At 37.7% G+C, this 19356-nt stretch overlaps 1 protein-coding gene across 1 annotated transcript in view; it reads left to right on the forward strand.

Moving 5' to 3' along the window:
* LOC106883371 (cilia- and flagella-associated protein 43) overlaps positions 1–19356 on the forward strand; it is a gene marked incomplete at its 3' end in the record, with an annotated part of 112447 nt that overhangs the window by 17240 nt on the left and 75851 nt on the right. Inside the window, exons 6-11 of the mRNA XM_089363318.1 lie at positions 623–710; positions 4757–4821; positions 8981–9115; positions 13896–14012; positions 14129–14209; positions 16402–16550. Coding sequence (XP_089219444.1) covers positions 623–710; positions 4757–4821; positions 8981–9115; positions 13896–14012; positions 14129–14209; positions 16402–16550 — 635 coding nt within the window. The remainder of the gene's footprint in view (positions 1–622; positions 711–4756; positions 4822–8980; positions 9116–13895; positions 14013–14128; positions 14210–16401; positions 16551–19356) is intronic.

Genomic DNA, 19356 nt, shown 5'->3' on the forward strand with positions numbered 1-19356 from the left:
TACATTACAATGTCTTGTTTCTGTTTTGTTTTTTTTTTTACTTTATTTTGAGAAAGTATGGTATGTTTTGAGGGAGTTTTAGCTGTTTTTGCTAGTGTGTGGCTTAGTTGTTAGGGTATTTGGCACATGGTTGTAAGGCTTGAGTTCAATTCCAGGCAGTGTGTTGTGTTTAAGCAAGACACTTTATTTCATGTTGCTCCAGTCCACTCATCTAGCAAAAACGATTAGTACCTTTAATTCAAAGAGCCAGCCTCGTCACACTCTGTGTCACACTGAATCTCTCTGAGAACTATGCTAAGGGTACGTGTGTCTGTGGAGTGCTTGGCCACTTGCACATTAAGTTCATGAGCAGGCTGTTCTGTTTATTAGATCAAATAGAACCGTTGTTGGGATAACCAATGGAGTGTCAGTTACTCACAGATCAAGTGACAACATAGAGTCTTTCTTGTCGGTCCATTTATTTTTGTCCTTTCCCTGGAAATATGAGTTGGATATTTCTTAAGCTTTGCTTTTTGTCTACCATATTCACTTTTCTGGTTTTCTTTTTTTACAGTTGATGATATCACTGTTGATCTGTTGTATTGAATGATTATTAAATGTGGTCTTCTGTGAATGATTTCAGATCAGCGAAGATACTTCAGAAGTTACTATTATTTTCAATCCAGAAGAAGAAGATCACCATTCTTCAGTAACAGAACTAGAGTATAATGGTGAGATGATTTTTATTCTGTTGACAACATTTGGTTTCTAGATAGAAGTAAATAGGAAATAACTCTTAATGACCAAAGACGAAAAAAAAAAAAAAAATTACATAATGCTATTGAAAATATGCATTTTTGTCTATATTTCCAGAGTTTACAGTCATCCTGTATAAAGCAGGGAACAATCAGAGTTGTTGTTGTTTGTTATTGGTGTCTTACAACCATAAATTTATTTTATTTGTTTCTTAGATGTGATGCTCTGACATGTTCACACTAATATCCAAATCATGGTCATTATAAAGAACAAAAATTCAGTTGTTGTATCCTCTGGACTTCTCCAGGTACCAATCATATTCGCTTGTGTTTTTGGAATTTTGAACTGGACCCTTTACTAACCCGTTTTCATATTTAAAATAGAATGCCTTTAATCTTTTACTCATTTACTTGTTTCAGTCATTTGACTGCGGCCATGCTGGAGCACCGCCTTTAGTCGAGCAAATCGACCCCAGGACTTATTCTTTATAAGCCTAGTACTTATTCTATCGGTCTCTTTTGCCGAACTGCTAAGTTACGGGGACGTAAACACACCAGCATCGGTTGTCAAGTGATGGTGGGGAGACATACACAGACACACAAACACAGATACACACACACATATATATATAAATATATATATATACCTATATATATATATATATATATATATATATATATATATATATATATATATAAATATATAAATATATAAATATATATATATATATATACCTATATATATATATATATATATACCTATATATATATATATATATATATATATATATATATATATATATATATATATATATATATATACCTATATATATATATATATATATACCTATATATATATATATATATATATATATATATATATATATATATATATATATATATATATATATATATATATATATATATATATATATATAGGTATATATATATATTTTTTTTTTTTTTTTTTTTTATTTATGTGTTTCAGCCAAGTGGCTGCGGTCATGCTGGTGCACCATATATATATATAGGTATATATATATATATATATATATATATAGGTATATATATATATATATATTTATATATTTATATATTTATATATTTATATATATATATATATGTATATATATATATATATATATATATATATATATATATATATACCTATATATATATATATATATATATATATATATATATATATACCTATATATATATATATATATATATATATATATATATATACCTTTTACACCACCTGTCCTCGTCTGTTGTTATTTTTTTTGTATATTCTCCCATATATATATATATATATGGCGTTAGGAAGGGCATCCAGCTGTAGAAACTCTGCCAAATCAGACTGGAGCCTGGTGTTGCCATCCGGTTTCACCAGTCCTCAGTCAAATCGTCCAACCCATGCTAGCATGGAAAGCGGACGTTAAACGATGATGATGATGATGATGATATATATATACCTATATATATATATATATATATATATATATATATATATATATGACGGGCTTCTTTCAGTTTCTGTCTACCAAATCCACTCACAAGGCTTTGGTCGGCCCGAGGCTATAGTAGAAGACACTTGCCCAAGGTGCCACGCAGTGGGACTGAACCTGGAACCATGTGGTTGGTAAGCAAGCTACTTACCACACAGCCACTCCTGCGCCTTTGTTTCAATTTTATTTTGAAAATAACGAAGAATTTACTAAAACAACTTTGTCATTATGAAGTTGGTGAGCCAGCAGAATTGTTAGCATGCTGGACAAAATGCTTAGTGGCATTTCATCCATCTTTATGTTCGGAGTTCAAATTCTGCTGAGGTCAGCTTTGCCTTTCATCCTCTCAAGGTCAATAAAATAAGTACCAGTTGAACACTGGGGGGTAGATGTAATCGACTTATCCCCTCCCTCCGAAGTTGCTGGCCTTGTGGCAAAATTTGAAACCATTATGTTTATGACTAGAATATAAATTAATATGAAATTTTGATTGAAGATTTAGATCACTTCAAAACACAAATTTATATCTTAGAACTGGGTGTAATCTCAGACAGGTTGGTATTAAAGGGGTTAAATTTACATTCAGTTTGAAATTCTGGGAATGTTTTCAATTGTGACAGAAATCTGAAGTGAGCTGGAGGGTACAACAGCTAAAACATTGTGACTATAACAACCAAGTTAAGGACACTAGTCTGAGTATAGTAGTATGCAGTGACCATAAAATTAGTTTTATAATTGTCTGATTAAATCAACTGTGATATTTTCTTAAGTTCTTTTTCATCTAAGTTGTCCCAGTAAAGAAGCTGACAGAATACTTAGCATTACTTTGGCATCTGTGCTACTCACAGAAATGAACTATACTTTGTCTTGAGATCATGATTTGAAGAAAAAGAGGGTGAAGCACACATGTTTGTTTTCTAGAGAAATATTGCCATCTATCCAAAGAGAATCAAACTTAATTCTTCATAGTTTCAGTTGTGTGTAAATCTCAAGGATTTTATTTGTGTTTGGCTACAGTTTCATTGTTTCTTTCTGTTTTGTTTACAACTGACAAAGCATGGCTATGAAGTCATGCATATTTTATTGCTAGAGGACATCATTCATAACCCATCTTAATGTACCACCACACACATTGTCTATAAGGAGAATTTCTCTTCTAAGACAGTTACTGCAGTGATGGTCTTAACACATTTGAGTGTACATGATGTGTTAAATATAAATGTACACACTCTGGAAGGACACAAAGATACAAACAACAAAGACACACACATGTAGATATATACATACAAAAGCGGGTGCTGAAAAGTTCCTAGCTTTGAGTAAAAGAAAATATAGGAGGATCAGTTAATTATGATTTTATTCAACATATTCCCCTCTCAGATTCACACACTTATTGCAGTTGTCTTTCAGTTTTTCTAAGCCCTGTAAAAGAACTCGGAGGGTTGGGCCTCCAACTAGGCCTTTTGTGATATCCTTAAAGCCAGGAACTTTTCAGCACCCCTTTGTATATGTACAACGGGCTTCTTTCAGTTTCTGTCTATCAGATCCACTCACAAGGCTTTGGTCAGCCCGAGGTTGCATTGGACACTTGCCCAAGATGCCGTACAGTGGAACTGAGCCTGGAACCATGTGTCTAGGTAGCAAGCTTCTGACCACACAATCATGCCTGCACCTAATATTGTATAAATATATATCCATTCTATTACTTTATAGGGAATGTACTCTTATTTCTGACTTGTGAAACTTCATCATACAACTCTGTGTGTGTAGGTGCACAATAGTGTGCTTGTATGTGTCATATTTCTGTGTATATCTTTACATTGATCCTACTTTCAAAAAATTGTGGAGGCGCAACGGCCCAGTGGTTACGGCAGCGGACTCGCGGTCATAGGATCGCGGTTTCGATTCCCAGACCGGGCGTTGTGAGTGTTTATTGAGCGAAAACACCTAAAAAGCTCCACGAGGCTCCGGCAGGGAATGGTGGTGAACCCTGCTGTACTCTTCCACCACAACTTTCTCTCACTCTTACTTCCTGTTTCTGTTGTGCCTGTAATTCAAAGGGTCAGCCTTGTCACACTGTGTCACGCTGAATATCTCCGAGAACTACGTCAAGGGTACATGTGTCTGTGGAGTGGTCAGCCACTTGCACGTTAATTTCACGAGCAGGCTGTTCCGTTGATCGGATCAAGTGGAACCCTCGACGTCGTAAGCGACGGAGTGCCAACAGCAACAACTTTCAAAAATGTGTTGTTTGTGTTTACGTCTTATTACTTAATTCTGTCACAAAAATTGAGCTCACAAAGATAGGTTGCAGGCTTTAAAATAAATACTGGGGTTGATGTGATCAACTAAAACCCTTCAGATGGAGCCCCAGAATGACTGAGAAGTAAAGTGTAAAAGAATAACCCTTTAGGTTATTTTTACACTTCCTTTATTTCTCCTTCTTTTCCTGATTTACTCATTTTTTGTTTGTTCTTTTCTTTCCTTCTCCTGTGATAATTGATTTAAAAGGTGGATGGGAATATTCCATGAACATTATTTGTTTTCACAAGAATATTTTATTTACTGCTGGCAAGGTAAGTTTGTGTTGAAATTTTGTTCTTACATTAGACATCTTTTCTCTGTTTCTTCCCATTCTGTTGTCAAAGTACATGGCCTAGTGGACAGGGTATTGCACTCACAATTGCAAGATTGTGGTTTTGATTCCCAGACCAAGCAGTGCATTGTGTTCTTGAGCAAAGCACTTCATTTCACATTGCTCCAGTTCACTCAGCTGTAAATGAGTAACCCTGTGAGTCTGGTTCAGTGGGAATCTTGTGATTTTGGTCACTTGTATTGCTATGGAAACTGGGTAACTGGTCCTATGAATCCTTGAACTCAAGATGGTTTCTTGAAATGCCAGTACCAAGAATAGGCTATATAAATGCTTGTGGCTTAGGTTCAACGGGGAAGTAAGGACATCCACTCAATAACCTCAGGTCATTATGTAACCATTGTGCAGTAACCATTAGTGAGATGAAGATTTTTGAACTTAGTTATTTGCTCTTCTGGATGACTTTGAAGTTTATGCCTCCTTTGGTCAACCCATATTGAGTGGCGTAATTGTGCTGTCTCACAGAAAGGCTTAGACACATTGGTAAGTATAGTTTTCTTTGACCTGATTGGTAGGTCAGTGGTCTTGGATACTGTTGTGGAAGGATTCCGACCACCCCCAAGTGACTAGAAGTGGACTGACACATTGCTATAAAATAAAGAACAGTGAGCAATTGAGGCAAGCAGTTCACTGTGAGCCATTGGCAGAGAGCGTTTAACCTCGTATAACAGTAAGTGTAGTGTGTCGTGTGAATACTTTCTTTCCCACTGCTTCATTAGATTATTTACCCAACACCAGGATAGAAAGATACAAATCTTCTCACTATACTTTAGGCTATTTATGCCTGACAGAAGTTGGTCAACCAGATTTCTTTAGACACTTTGAGATGTTCCTGGAAACATCTCACTCATTAGTCTTAGTGAGTGACTGGAACAGGATCTTCTATACATGCAGATATTATGTGGTAGTCACCAGTAAAGTCTTGCAAATTTTTCAAGTACTTCCAAGTATATGACAAGTTTTGTCTCAATTTTCCTAATGTACCAATGTGGACTAAGTCAAATATGTTACATATTTAGATTGATTTCTTTGAGTTAAGATGTTTAAGGTTTTTAAATGGCTTAGTTTTTATAGGGCTTTTGAGGGTGGTCAAGGAAAGGAAAGAAGAAACCATGACTTGTGGTTGGTCCTCAGATCAGAGATTACATTGTGTAACACAATTTTTGTTCTTGGGTAGCAGCTGTTATTTCCTATTGGCTTACTCTTGAAAAGTATGATAAATGGCTAATATTTCCTTCAAACTTTGGTTTTGTTACATTTATTCAAACCCTAAAGAACCCCTCCCAGCACATGGCTATGATGCTCCCCCCACTACTCCTGCTCATGATCAGAGGTGTATGTATTCTCAGCCACTAAGGGACATAATAGAATGGTTAAGGTCAAGCTGCTAACAAGCAAATCTGTGGTAGTGAACAGAATATTTACTATAATGATATTTCTGCTTCAGCAATTCAGTGCTGAATCTGTCTGAAAAGTAATGGAAAATGGGTTAGTTTTAAAACATTGATGTTCAGGTCACGAAGCAAAGTTTGAAAGGAATAATTATCATTTACTTTGATAGACTCAGGAAGACATGGGACAATGTGGTGAGAAAGAATCTTTGGATGCTGAGCCTCACTGAGGAAATGACAAGCGGATGGGAGATGTGGAAATTTGCTGTACTTGATAGGACACATCAAGCTAAGTAAAATCGCTGTTTTCCACACATACAGGCTTGTTCTGTCAGGTGCCAGTGCCACTTAAAAAGCACCTGTCCTGGTGCTGTGTTAACACACTTGTGCCAGTACTGCATAAATGCACCCATGCCAGTGGCACGTAAAAGGCACCCAGCACACTCTGCTAAGTAGCTGGTGTTAGGAAGGGCATCCAGCCATAGAAACCATGCCACAACAAACAGTTGGAGTCTGGACAGTTCCCTGCTAGCTAGTTCCGTGTCAAACTGTCCAACCCATGCCAGCATGGAGAGCGGACGTTAAATGATGATGATGATGATGATGATGATGATGATGATATATACAACAGGCTCCTTTCAGTTTTCATCGACCAAATCTACTCACAAGGCTTTGGTTGGCCTGAGGCTATAGTAGAAAACACTTGCCCAATGTGCCATGCAGTGGGACTGAACCCGGAACCATGTGCTTGGGAAGTTAGCTTTTTATCAAACAGCCATACCTGCACCATTATATTTCATATAATTGACCAATCACCTCTGAGTGTAAACATGGTTAAATTCAGTATTCATGTCTTGATGCATTACACACAATATCTTCATTTAGATTCTTGTATATTTCAACCATAGTAGTTTTTTCACCTCTTTTGTTGCCACATTTCTCATGAAATAGTTTTCAATTAATTTTAAAATATAATGAAGAATGTAATGAAACAACTTTGTCACTGATGAAAGGAAACCTGCTCAATGATCTGCTTTGAGTTTCACCATTCCACAGAAGAATTATTTCATATTCTCTCAAAGTTTCTAAGTTTTTATGACATCATCAACATATAATTCTCATTGGTAAGAATAAAGTTTCTAAAATGGATAGAGAAATTTAAAGGATTGTTTTGGTCCAATGGTAGAACATTTGTCATGTTTGCAGAAGATGTAGGTTCAAGTTTCACTGGCAGCCCTTTGACCTTTTCTATCCAAAGGGATTTTGACCCAATATTTGCACACTATTGTTTATAGCTTAATCTGTTTCAAGTTTCACCATTCCAAAAATAATTTTATCATTATTAAGCTGATGTATGGAACATAAATGAACATGAAATTTTAATGGGAAATTTTAATTTAGATCCATTTAAAATAAAAAGTTTGTACCACAGAACCAGGTGCAGTTTTGAGTGGGATGATATCACCATCATCATTTAACATCCATTGTCCATGCTGGCATGGGATGGACAGTTTGACAGGAACTGGTAAGACAGAGGATCTCACCAAGCTCCATTGTTTGGTATGGTTTCTATAGCTAGATGCCCTTCCTAACGTCAGCCACTTTACAGAGTGTGCTGGATGTCTTTATGTGGCACTGCATGGGCACTTTTATGTGTCACTGCATGGGCACTTTTATGTGTCACTGCATGGGCACTTTTATGTGTCACTGCATGGGCACTTTTATGTGTCACTGCATGGGCACTTTTATGTGTCACTGCATGGGCACTTTTATGTGACACCACACGGATGCTTTTACATGATACTGCATGAGTGCTTTTACATGTTGTTGTACAGGTGCTTTTACATGACATTGCATGGGCCCTTTTATGTGCCACTGCATGGGTGCTTTTATATGTCGCCACATGGGCACTTTTATGTGCACCACATGGGTGCTTAAACAAGTCGCTGCACTGACACATTTATGTGATGCCACATGGATGTTTTTATGTGTTGACGCATAGAGCACTTTTACATGTCGCTGTATGGGCACTTTTATGTGCACCACATGGGTGCTTAAATGTATCACCACACTGACACTTTTACATGACGCCGCATGGGCGTTTTTATGTGTTGCTGCATATGTGCTTTTACATGACACCGCATAGACACTTTTACATGATAGATACATAAAAAGAGAAGTTTTTTATGTTGATATATATATATATATATATTTATATATATATATATATATGTGACTGGCACCCACACCAGTGGAGTGTTAACAGTACCATCTGAGTGGGATCACTGCCAGAGCAGCTGCCTGGCTTCCATGTCAGTGGGACGTAAAAAGCACCATTTGAGCGTGATTGTTACCAGCGTCACCTTACTGGCACTTGTGCTGGTAGCACATAAAAAACACCATTTGAGCGTGGCCGTTGTCAGTACTGCCAGACTGGCCCTCGTGCCAGTGGCACGTAAAAGCACCCACTACACTCTCGGAGTGGTTGGCATTAGGAAGGGCATCCAGCTGTAGAAACTCTGCCAGATCAGATTGGAGGCTGGTGCAGCCATCCAGTTCACCAGTCCTCAGTCAAATCGTCCAACTCATGCTAGCATGGAAAGCGGATGTTAAACGATGATGATGATATATATATATAAAGTTAACCCTTTAAACATTATTGAACTTGTTGAGTTTCTCTTCAAATTTCAGAATGGATATCTTTGTGTGTTTGATGTTTCCAAGGATGATGCTATAAAGTTGATAACTTTCTACAACATAGAATCGCCTGTCACATCAATGATTTTAACTCTTTCACATGATAAGCTTTTGTTAGGAACAGCTGGAGTAAGTCACATGTTATTTACTTATCTGTTTTTCTTTTTGTTTTTTAATATTCTCTTCTACTGTTTACAATGTGTTTGTTCATCAAGTTTTGCCTTTTATCTTTTATCTTTTACTTGTTTCAGTCATTTGATTGCGACCATGCTGGGGCACTGCCTTGAAAGGTTTTAGTCAAATACATCCACCCTAGGACTTATTTTTTAAGCCTAGTATTTATTCTATTGGTCTTGTATGCCAAATGGCTAAGTTACAGGGATGTAAACACACCAATACCGGTTGTCAAGTGGTGGTTGAGGACAAACACAGACACAAAGACATATACATTTTCAGTTTCTGTTTACCAAATCCATTCACAAAGCTTTGGTTGGTTGGAGGTTATAGTAGAAGAAACTTGCCCAAGGTGCCACACAGTGGGATTGAACCTGAAACCATGTGGTTAAGAAGCAAGCTTCTTACTACACAGCCATGCTTACAATTAATTTAATTTTTTCTTTTTCATTTAGAGAATCCCATTTGGCCACTAACCAAGTGGCTCTTTAGTTTCAGTTAAGACAAGTGTTGGAGGTTTGAGGTCATCTGAATCAGTTGATGTATATATACATGCATGTTTGTGCTTATGGATAGCTTGTATTTGTGTGGTGGGCATGCATTTCACTTTCGTATAAACTATCAGTGCTTCACATTTTTTATACTTTAGTATACAAATGTTTGTGCTTCACTCTTATGTGTGTGTTCATGAATTCTACATGTATATGTAAATGTGTACATATGTCTGACCCAGGAAATTTACATGGGTTTCGAGTGGGTCCCTGAAGTATTTCACATGTTTTTCATATATTTAATATGGGAAACTCACATAAAAAATTTCTAGAATGCTTTGCAGATTTTAACCATACCACTGATTGATTGTATTGGTGAACACAGATTAGCTTGGTTTGTTCTTTTTTGTAGAACACTGAGGTGTTTGAATGTCTGTCTGTCTGTCTGCCTTTCCTTCTGCCTTTCTGTCTGTCTGTCTGTATGTATGTGTATAAGTATGCATGCATGTATGTATGCATGATGTATGCATGTATGCATTTATGTATAGATGGTGTATGCATGTATGTATGCATATATTTGTATATATGTATGTATTCTAGCATGTGTATATGTATGATTGCATGTATGTATGTATATGTATGATTGCATGTATGTATGTATGATGCATGTATATATGTATGTATGGTGTATGCATGTATGTATTATGCATTTATGTATGTATGTATGTATGAATGTATGTATACTCTTTTACTTGTTTCAGTCATTTGACTGTGGCCATGCTGGAGCACCACCTTTAGTCGAGCAAATCGACCCCAGGACTTATTCTTTGTAAGCCTAGTACTTATTCTATCGGTCTCTTTTACCAAACCGCTAAGTTACTGGAATGTAAACACACCAGCATCGGTTGTCAAGCGATGGTGGGAGGGACAAACACAGACACACAAACATACATATGTATATATATATATATATATATATATATATATACATATATACGACGGGCTTCTTTCAGTTTCTGTCTACCAAATCTTCTTACAAAGCTTTGGTCGGCCCGAGGCTATAGTAGAAGACACTTGCCCAAGGTGCCACGCAGTGGGACTGAACCTGGGACCATGTGGTTGGTAAGCAAGCTACTTACCACACAGCCACTCCTACGCCTATATGTATATGTATCTTTTTCTTTTACTTGTTTCAATCACTGAACTGCAGTCTTGCTGAAGCACTGTATTGAAAGGTTTGAACCAATCATATCATGCATGTCCAGTACTTACTTTAGCATGCTTTATCTGTCATACTGCTAAGTTTACAAGACATAAACACATAACTGTTTTTCAAGCTGGGGGTCAATATAACAACAGACATACAGCTGGAGACTCACATACACATGCATCTGTGTGTGTGTGTGTGTGTGTGTATGTGGAGAGAGACAGACAGACAGAGAGACAGTGAGAGAAGGAGAGAGTGAGAGAAGGAGAGAGTGAGAGAAGGAGAGAGTGAGAGAAGGAGAGAGTGAGAGAAGGAGAGAGTGAGAGAAGAAGAGAGTGAGAGAAGAAGAGAGTGAGAGAAGGAGAGAGTGAGAGAAGGAGAGAGTGAGAGAAGGAGAGAAGGAGAGAGTGAGAGAAGGTGAGAGTGAGAGAAGGAGAGAGTGAGAAGGAGAGAGTGAGAGAAGGAGAGAGTGAGAGAAGGAGAGAGAGTGAGAGAAGGAGAGAGTGAGAGAAGGAGAGAGTGAGAGAAGGAGAGAGTGAGAGAAGGAGAGAGAGTGAGAGAAAGAGAGAGTGAGAGAAGGAGAGAGTGAGAGAAGGAGAGAGTGAGAGAAGGAGAGAGTGAGAGAAGGAGAGAGTGAGAGAAGAAGAGAGTGAGAGAAGGAGAGAGTGAGAGAAGGAGAGAGTGAGAGAAGGAGAGAGTGAGAGAAGGAGAGAGAGTGAGAGAAGGAGAGAGTGAGAGAAGGAGAGAGTGAGAGAAGGAGAGAGTGAGAGAAGGAGAGAGTGAGAGAAGAAGAGAGTGAGAGAAGGAGAGAGTGAGAGAAGGAGAGAGTGAGAGAAGGAGAGAGTGAGAGAAGGAGAGAGAGTGAGAGAAGGAGAGAGTGAGAGAAGGAGAGAGTGAGAGAAGGAGAGAGTGAGAGAAGAAGAGAGTGAGAGAAGGAGAGAAGGAGAGAGTGAGAGAAGGAGAGAAGGAGCGAATGAGAGAAGGAGAGAGTGAGAGAAGGTGAGAGTGAGAGAAGGAGAGAAGGAGAGAGTGAGAGAAGGAGAGAATGAGAGAAGGAGAGAATGAGAGAAGGAGAGAGTGAGAGAAGGTGAGAGTGAGAGAAGGAGAGAGTGAGAGAAGAAGAGAGTGAGAGAAGGAGAGAGTGAGAGAAGGAGAGAGAGATAATGATGGAAATAAACAGATAAAAGCACTTGGGCTAGGTACGAAGGGATCCTGAAAATTTCCTGGCTTTTAGGGTATCGCAAAAGGCCTGGTTGGCAGCCCAATCTTCCAAGTTCTTTTACAGGGCTTAGTAAAACTGAAGCACCACTGCTATAAGTGTGTGAATCTGAGAGGGTAATATGTTGAGTGAAATCATAATTAACTGATCCTCCTCTATTTTCTTTTACACAAACCAGGAACTTTTAAACAACCCTTGTATATAAAATATACGTACATATATACATGTAAATAGAAAGAAACCAAGACTGAAAATATTCAGGTGATGAACATTCATGTATTAATATATAGATATTCAAATATTGATATAGCTTGCCCTAATTTTATAGGGAGTTCATGGCTCAAATTAGTATATGTTTTGAATAGTACTTGATTGGTAGAGGATAGTCACATGACTGGTCTTAGAAATTTTTTATAGGTTGCCCATGTCTGTCTGTGTGCTAGTGTTAAGTGACAATGTTTGGCATTGTAAGTTAAGGCTGACATGGTTCATTGAACATGTTTAGTAATGCACGCATATGTGTGTGTGTGTGTGTATGTGCGTGTGTGTGTATGTGCGTGTGTGTGTATGTGTGTGTGTGTGTGTGTATTTGACCCCCTCCCACTATTTGACAACCAGTATTGGTTTGTTTACTTCCCCGTAACTTAATGATTCACCAAAAGCAGCCAATAGAATAAGCATCAGGTTTAACAAAAAATAAGTACTGGGGTCAATTCATTCAACTAAAAAAAATTCTTCAAGGTGGTGCTCCAGCATGGCCACAATGTAATGACTGGAACAAATAAAAGATAAAAGACAAAATGAAGGAAATAGGAAACAAAAAGACACAGTAACAGCCTCAGATTTTGAGAAGGACAAAAAGTATATTGGTTATAAAATAGTTTGTGTATTTCCGTCTTTTCATTGTCTCTGCTTGCTATTCCTGTGAGAGTAGTTGTGGTTACAGAGTCCTCAAGCACAGAGTCCTCAAGCACAGAGTCCTATCAAGAGCAACTGTCAATACACTTTCCATTTATATATTTCACTGCTTTATTAGTTAGGGAGAGGAGGAAGGACAGTGCCCTTAATCTCTGAAGGTTTTCTCAGAGCAAGTAAGAGAGACGTTTGGACATATGTTGTAAGTGAGGGTAACGTACTTTGCGGGTTACCAGAAGGATGCAATTTTAGAATGGAGAGTCATGGGAGGGAAGAAATGACTGGAGTGATGAGAGGCAAAAACAGGAGGGTGTATATACTGTAAAGATAACTACTTCAAAAGGGCAAAGGTAGTTGCAGTAGTTGTAAAAGTGGAAGAGAGAGAGAGAGAAAGAGAGGACACAGCACATGCACCAAGTGTTGTAGTCAGTTGTTGCTCAATTAGTTAAAGGGCTTTGTGAATAGTAACTTAAATTACTATCACAAAGCGGTCATCACTTGCCAAATTGATTTTGATTTTAAAAGCTATTGAGCCTCCCCCACTCTTCCCTCCCTCCTTATTTTGTTGCTGCTGCTGCTGTTATTGGTGCTGTTGCAGTTGTTGTTGCTATTCTTCTTCTTCTTCTTCTTCTTCTTCTTCTTCTTCTTCTTCTTCTTCTTCTTCTTCTTCTTCTTCTTCTTCTTTCCTCCTCCTCCTCTCCCGCTTCCCCTCCCCTCCTCCTCTTCCTTTTCTTTTACCCCATCTTCCTGGCTTTTTCTATTTTCTCTTCTGATTCTTGCCTTCCTCTGCAGTCTCCCTAATCAACCACCACCACCACCACAACAACAACAACAACAACATCGCCCTCCTCTACCCCCACCTCCACCATCAATGTCTGAACATATCTTCTCTGTGTTTGACAGGGTAAAATTCAGACACATGATATTGACAAAATAGACAATGTTGAAAAATTGGAGGATGAATCAAGTTCAGAATTTGTGGATATGAGACCTGTCTATCCAGGAACAACAGTTGCAGTTGTAAGTAAAACTCACAAAAAAAAAAAAAACAAATGGTGTATTTTTTAAAATTAAAATTACTTTAAAATTAAATTGTCAATTGATTAAATATCAATTTTGTTTCCTTATATTTTCAGTCTGCTCGACAAAATGGTTTAATTGAATTTTGGGACATGAAAACTGAGAAAAAACATTCTTTTTTTGATTTAGAAAATGAGGTAATCACAAAGAAATTTTACATATTTTTTTTGTGTTGCTGTGAGTCTCTTTTAAATTCTGTTTTATGATATGAGGTATAGGCAAGAACCATACTCCCCAATCACTTGATTCCTGCTCAGTTTCAATGCACAGCACCTTGTGCAAATGTCTTCTGCTATACCCCTGAGCTGAGCAAAAACTTCCAAGTGGATTTGGTAGATGTCAACTGAAAGAAGCTCATTGTTTATGTATATCATCATCATTGTTGTTTAATGTCTGTTTTCCATATTGGCATGGGTTGGATGGTTTGACTAGAGCTGGGATACCAGAAAGCTGATTTGACTTTGTTTCTATGACTGGATGCCCTTCCTAATGCCAACCACTTTACAAAGTGTGCTGGGTGCTTTTTACGTGGCATGTGTGTGTGTGTGTGTGTGTGTAATGCATGTGCCTGTATCTGTATGTGTGTTAGTGTTTCCTTGTTTTGACATCACATGAAAATTGTAAATGAATGTCACCGTTGCACAAAGTTGTCCTTTGTTTCCAATCTTCTGTAAAACATTCTTTGGTCATAGGAAACAGGTGAGGGTTGGCAACAGAAAGGGCATCTGGTTGTAAAAAGAATCCACCTCAACAAATTTCGTCTGATCCATGCAAGGGGTAACATGAAATAAAGTGCCTTGGTAAAACCTTTTTACATTTAAACTGGTCATATCTGGTTTCAAATATTCTACCTATTTTATATCCAAACTGGTGAGATCTGGTCTCTTATAACTATGCTACAATGTCATTCAAAAAAGAAAACCTAAACAATCAAATTATTGAAATCTCAAGGCTACAAGATAATGCATAATAATATTCATAACAATATGAATAAATAAACATTACATTTGGTAGAGGAATCTGATTGCTAAAGAGTTGAAGGGAAAATGTATTGCCCAGCCCAGGAATTAAACCCACAAATCTATAACCATTACTCAAGCTCTCTAACCATTAGCCCCCATATTTGCATATTTTGAAAGCATGCATGCAGGCACATACACACAAGCATGCATACATATGTGCAAACAACACACATGCATGTGTGCAAACAAACACACATGTATACACATACACATTCAGATGTGTGTTTGGCCATTGTTTTGTTCACTTGTCATCAATAAAGGCCTTCCATTACTTACTACATGCATACATATATACACACAATATATTCCTTATGTTTAAGTCATTAGACTGCGGCCATGCTGGGGCACCACCTTGAAGAATTTTTAGTTGAGGGAATCAGCCCCAGTACATTTTTTTAAAACCTGGTACTTATTTGATTGATCTCATTTACTGAACTGCTAAGTTACAGGGATGCAAACACACTGACACCAGTTGTCAGCTGGTAGAGTGGAGTCAAATACAGACACAAAAACGCACACAGTTTTATATATATAAATATATATATATATATATATATATATATATATATATATAATTGGCTTCTTTCAGTTTCTGTCTACCGAATCCACTCACAAAGCTTTGGTCGACCCAAGGCTGTAGTAGAAGATACTTGGCCAAGGTGCCACACAGTAGGACTAAGCTCAGAACCATGTGGTTGGGAAGCAAGCTTCTTACCACACAGCCATGCCTGTGCCTAATTTGATTGTGTATTTTTAAAAGCACATTGTAGGGTAGGTGTGAGTGGCCAGATATAACTAGTTTAAACATAAAACAGATAGAATATTTCAGATTAAAGTAAAAAAAGTGGTGACTCAAAATAATATAAGTTGAGCTATTTAGTTTTACCACTCTAGGTTCTGAGTTCATATCCTGCCAAGACTGAATTTGTATTTCATCCATATGAGGGTAAAGAAAGTAAATTAAATGCCAAAAAATATATTATGGGTTGTAATGTAGTTGACTTTTGTTTAAGAATTGACTTAGCAAGGAAGCCTCAGTATAGAACAGTTTAGGAACATGTTTAACACTTTAGTATTTAAACTGGCCATCTCCAGCCCAAATATTCTACCTGTTTCATGTTCAAACTGGCCAGATCTGGCCTCTCACAGCTACCCTACAATATCATTCTAGAAATAAGCAATTCATCATTTAAATCTCAAAGGTATGAGTTAATGCATAATTAATTCAAAACGATGTGAATAAATAAGCATTATATTTGACAAAGTAATCTGAATGCTAAAGGGTTTATTTGTATTTCTTTTTCTAGGTGTCCTCCTTGAACTGTAACCCTTGCTGTCATGTTGTCGTTGTAGGACTCAGTACTGGTAGACTTTGTGTGCTAGATATCACTGAAACAACAGCACCCCGTCTAATTTATAGTAAAGCAATTTGTTCATATTCACTTACTTGTTTACAGTAAGTATCAACTGAAGTACAATCTGTGCTTAGAATTTGAATATTCTGGTTACTACTTTAAAGTTTATTGAGAGGAAATTCAGTTGCTTTTCTGAAATTAACAACTAATATTTTAACATGTCATTTACATAAAACTCTTAGTCATTGAATTATATGAATTATATATAGTACATATTTTTTCTATGCCTGTCATCTCTGAAGAGCTCGTGGTGTTAGTTAACCACACTTTTACCTAACAGCCTGTTATCTAATATCCAGTGTGAAACCAATTGGTAAGATTGAATGAAATGGATCTATATTACTGTATGCTTTGATTGATATATATATAAATATATATGAAACAACATTCACACCTGGCTCCAATTCCCTTGCTTGTGTTTTTCTCTCATCCACCTGTGCTTTTCTTTTTCTTCTGATGAAGGACTAATGTCTGAAATGTTGAGACTCTTTTCCTTCAAGCTAATACAGTATTTGTCAAACATTGATTCTGCTGTATTGTCTTTTTCTTTTCTTTTATTGCTCATTGCATTTACAATATATATGTATATATACGAATGCATATATGTGTATGTATATATGAATATATATATCTATATATATGTACGTATATATATTTATATGTATGTATGTATGTACATATATAGGCTAGTCTTGCAGAATAGTATAGCAACAATTATCTCTGCCTATGCCACAAGTGGGCCCACCAAATGAACAGAAGGACCACTTTTATGATATTCTTCTGCAGATTACCTCAAACACGAATGATAATGACCTCATCTTTGTGGCTGGGGATTTCAATGGGCATGTCAGACGGCAGCCCTGTATCTTCCATGGTATACATGGGGGCCATGAAATTGGTTCCTAAAATGAAGAGGGAACAAAGCTACTGGAGTTCTGTGATGCATCACCAACTTCAGGAAGCCAGCCAGCCACCTGATAACCTATTAATCAGGTGACTGTGATAATCAGATTGATTACATTCTCACCAGACAGCAGGATGCATGGTTGCTCTTAAGTACAAAGATCTTCCCTGATGAAGAATGTACCCCCCAGCACAGGCTAGTCATTAGTGACATTAGACTCCAGGTCAGAAGGATACCAAGAAGCAGACCTAACTGGAAAAGAAGGATTTGGAAGCTTAAGGACCCTTCATATGGTCAGAGATTTAGGGACATCCTAATTGAGAAATTTGATGAGAGAGAGAGAGGAGGAACTACAGACTTGTGACATAGAAGGCAACTGGGAATTCCTGCAGGACAGCTTACTGAGTGCCACAGACCATCCAGACCTAGGGTGATGTGGTGGTGGAACAATGCTGTAGACAGGGCCATTAGTGCAAAAAAACAGGCCTGGAAGGCCTGGAAGAGTGGGTATAGTAGGGAATTGTATCAGATAGTCAGAAGAGAATCTAGGAGACAGGTATATCTAGCCAAGGGAGAAGCAGAAAAGAAGAATTTTGCCTATGTTCAGTGATGTAAGGACCAAAAAATTAAAATGTTTTGGATTGCAAGACAATGTGTGAGAGAAAACTGTGATGTCATAGGAGAGACATGTGTCTGCATGGATGATGGTGCTCTTGCTTTTAATGATTCTGCAAAGAAAGGGGTTTGGAAATGCCATTTTGAAAAACTGTTGAACATGAAGAATGAATGGGAGGAGGAGAGTCTTCCAAATGTTGATCCAAATTGACAATACTTTGGTAGATAAAGCAATTAAGGATATGAAGACAGGGGAAGCCCCCGGCCCATCAGGAATCACCACTGAGATGCTTAAAATATCTGGCGGTGTGGTTTATGGTCTATTCACCCGTATTGTAAATCAGGTGGTTCATGAAAGAGTCATACTCAATGACTGGTGTAGCAGTACTATAGTCAGCTGCTACAAAGGTAAAAGTAATGCCTTAGATAGAAATAATTACAGAGGTATCAAATTGTTGGATCAGGTGATGAAAGTTATGGAGAGAGTCATAGTCCAACTAATTAGGGAGAGAGTTAGTCTAGATGAGATGCAGTTTGGTTTTGTGCCAGGGAAAAGCACCGCCGATGCTATATTTCTGGTAAGGCAGCTGCAGGAGAAATACATAGCTAAAGATAAACCTCTGTACTTGACTTTTGATGAATTGGAGAAAGTCTTTGACAGGGTCCCCTGATCCCTTATCTGGTGGTCAATGCAGAAACTAGGTATAGACAAGTGGTTAGTGTGAGCTGTACAAGCTCCTCACCCAGCTCTTGTTCATCATTGTCCTCCAGGTAATAACAGAGGAATTCTAGACAGCCTGCTCCTGGGAGCTTCTCTATGCTGATGACTTTGTTCTTATAGCTGAATCACTACCAGAACTACAGAAGAAGTTCCAGGCATGGAAGCAAGATCTAGAATTAAAGGGCCTCAGAGTTAACCTAGCAAAAACTAAAATCTTAGTAAGTAGAAAGGCAGACAAATCACAAATCCCTTCAGGTAGATGGCCCTGATTGATCTGTAGAAAAAGCATAGGTAGAAATTCCATAAGATGCACCCAGTGTAAGCTTTGGACATATAAGAGGTGCAGCAATATCAGAGGTAGGTTAACAGGGAAAATACCTTTGGTGTGTGGAAGATGCACAGGTACAATAAACACCAAGAATGTACAGAAAATAGACTCCATCAACTGCCAGTGGGGTAAGCTAGAGGTAGTTGATAGTTTCCATTATCTAGGTAACCAAGTTAGAAGTAGAGGTGGATGCTCTGAGAGCATAGCTGTGAGAATAAGATTACGCTGGGCAAGATTCAGAGAGCTCCCACCCCTGCTGGAAACAAATGGCCTCCCTCT

Source organism: Octopus bimaculoides, chromosome 14 (assembly GCF_046866305.1).
Source record: "Octopus bimaculoides isolate indiv1 chromosome 14, ASM4686630v1, whole genome shotgun sequence".
Classification (NCBI taxonomy): Eukaryota; Metazoa; Mollusca; class Cephalopoda; order Octopoda; family Octopodidae; genus Octopus; species Octopus bimaculoides.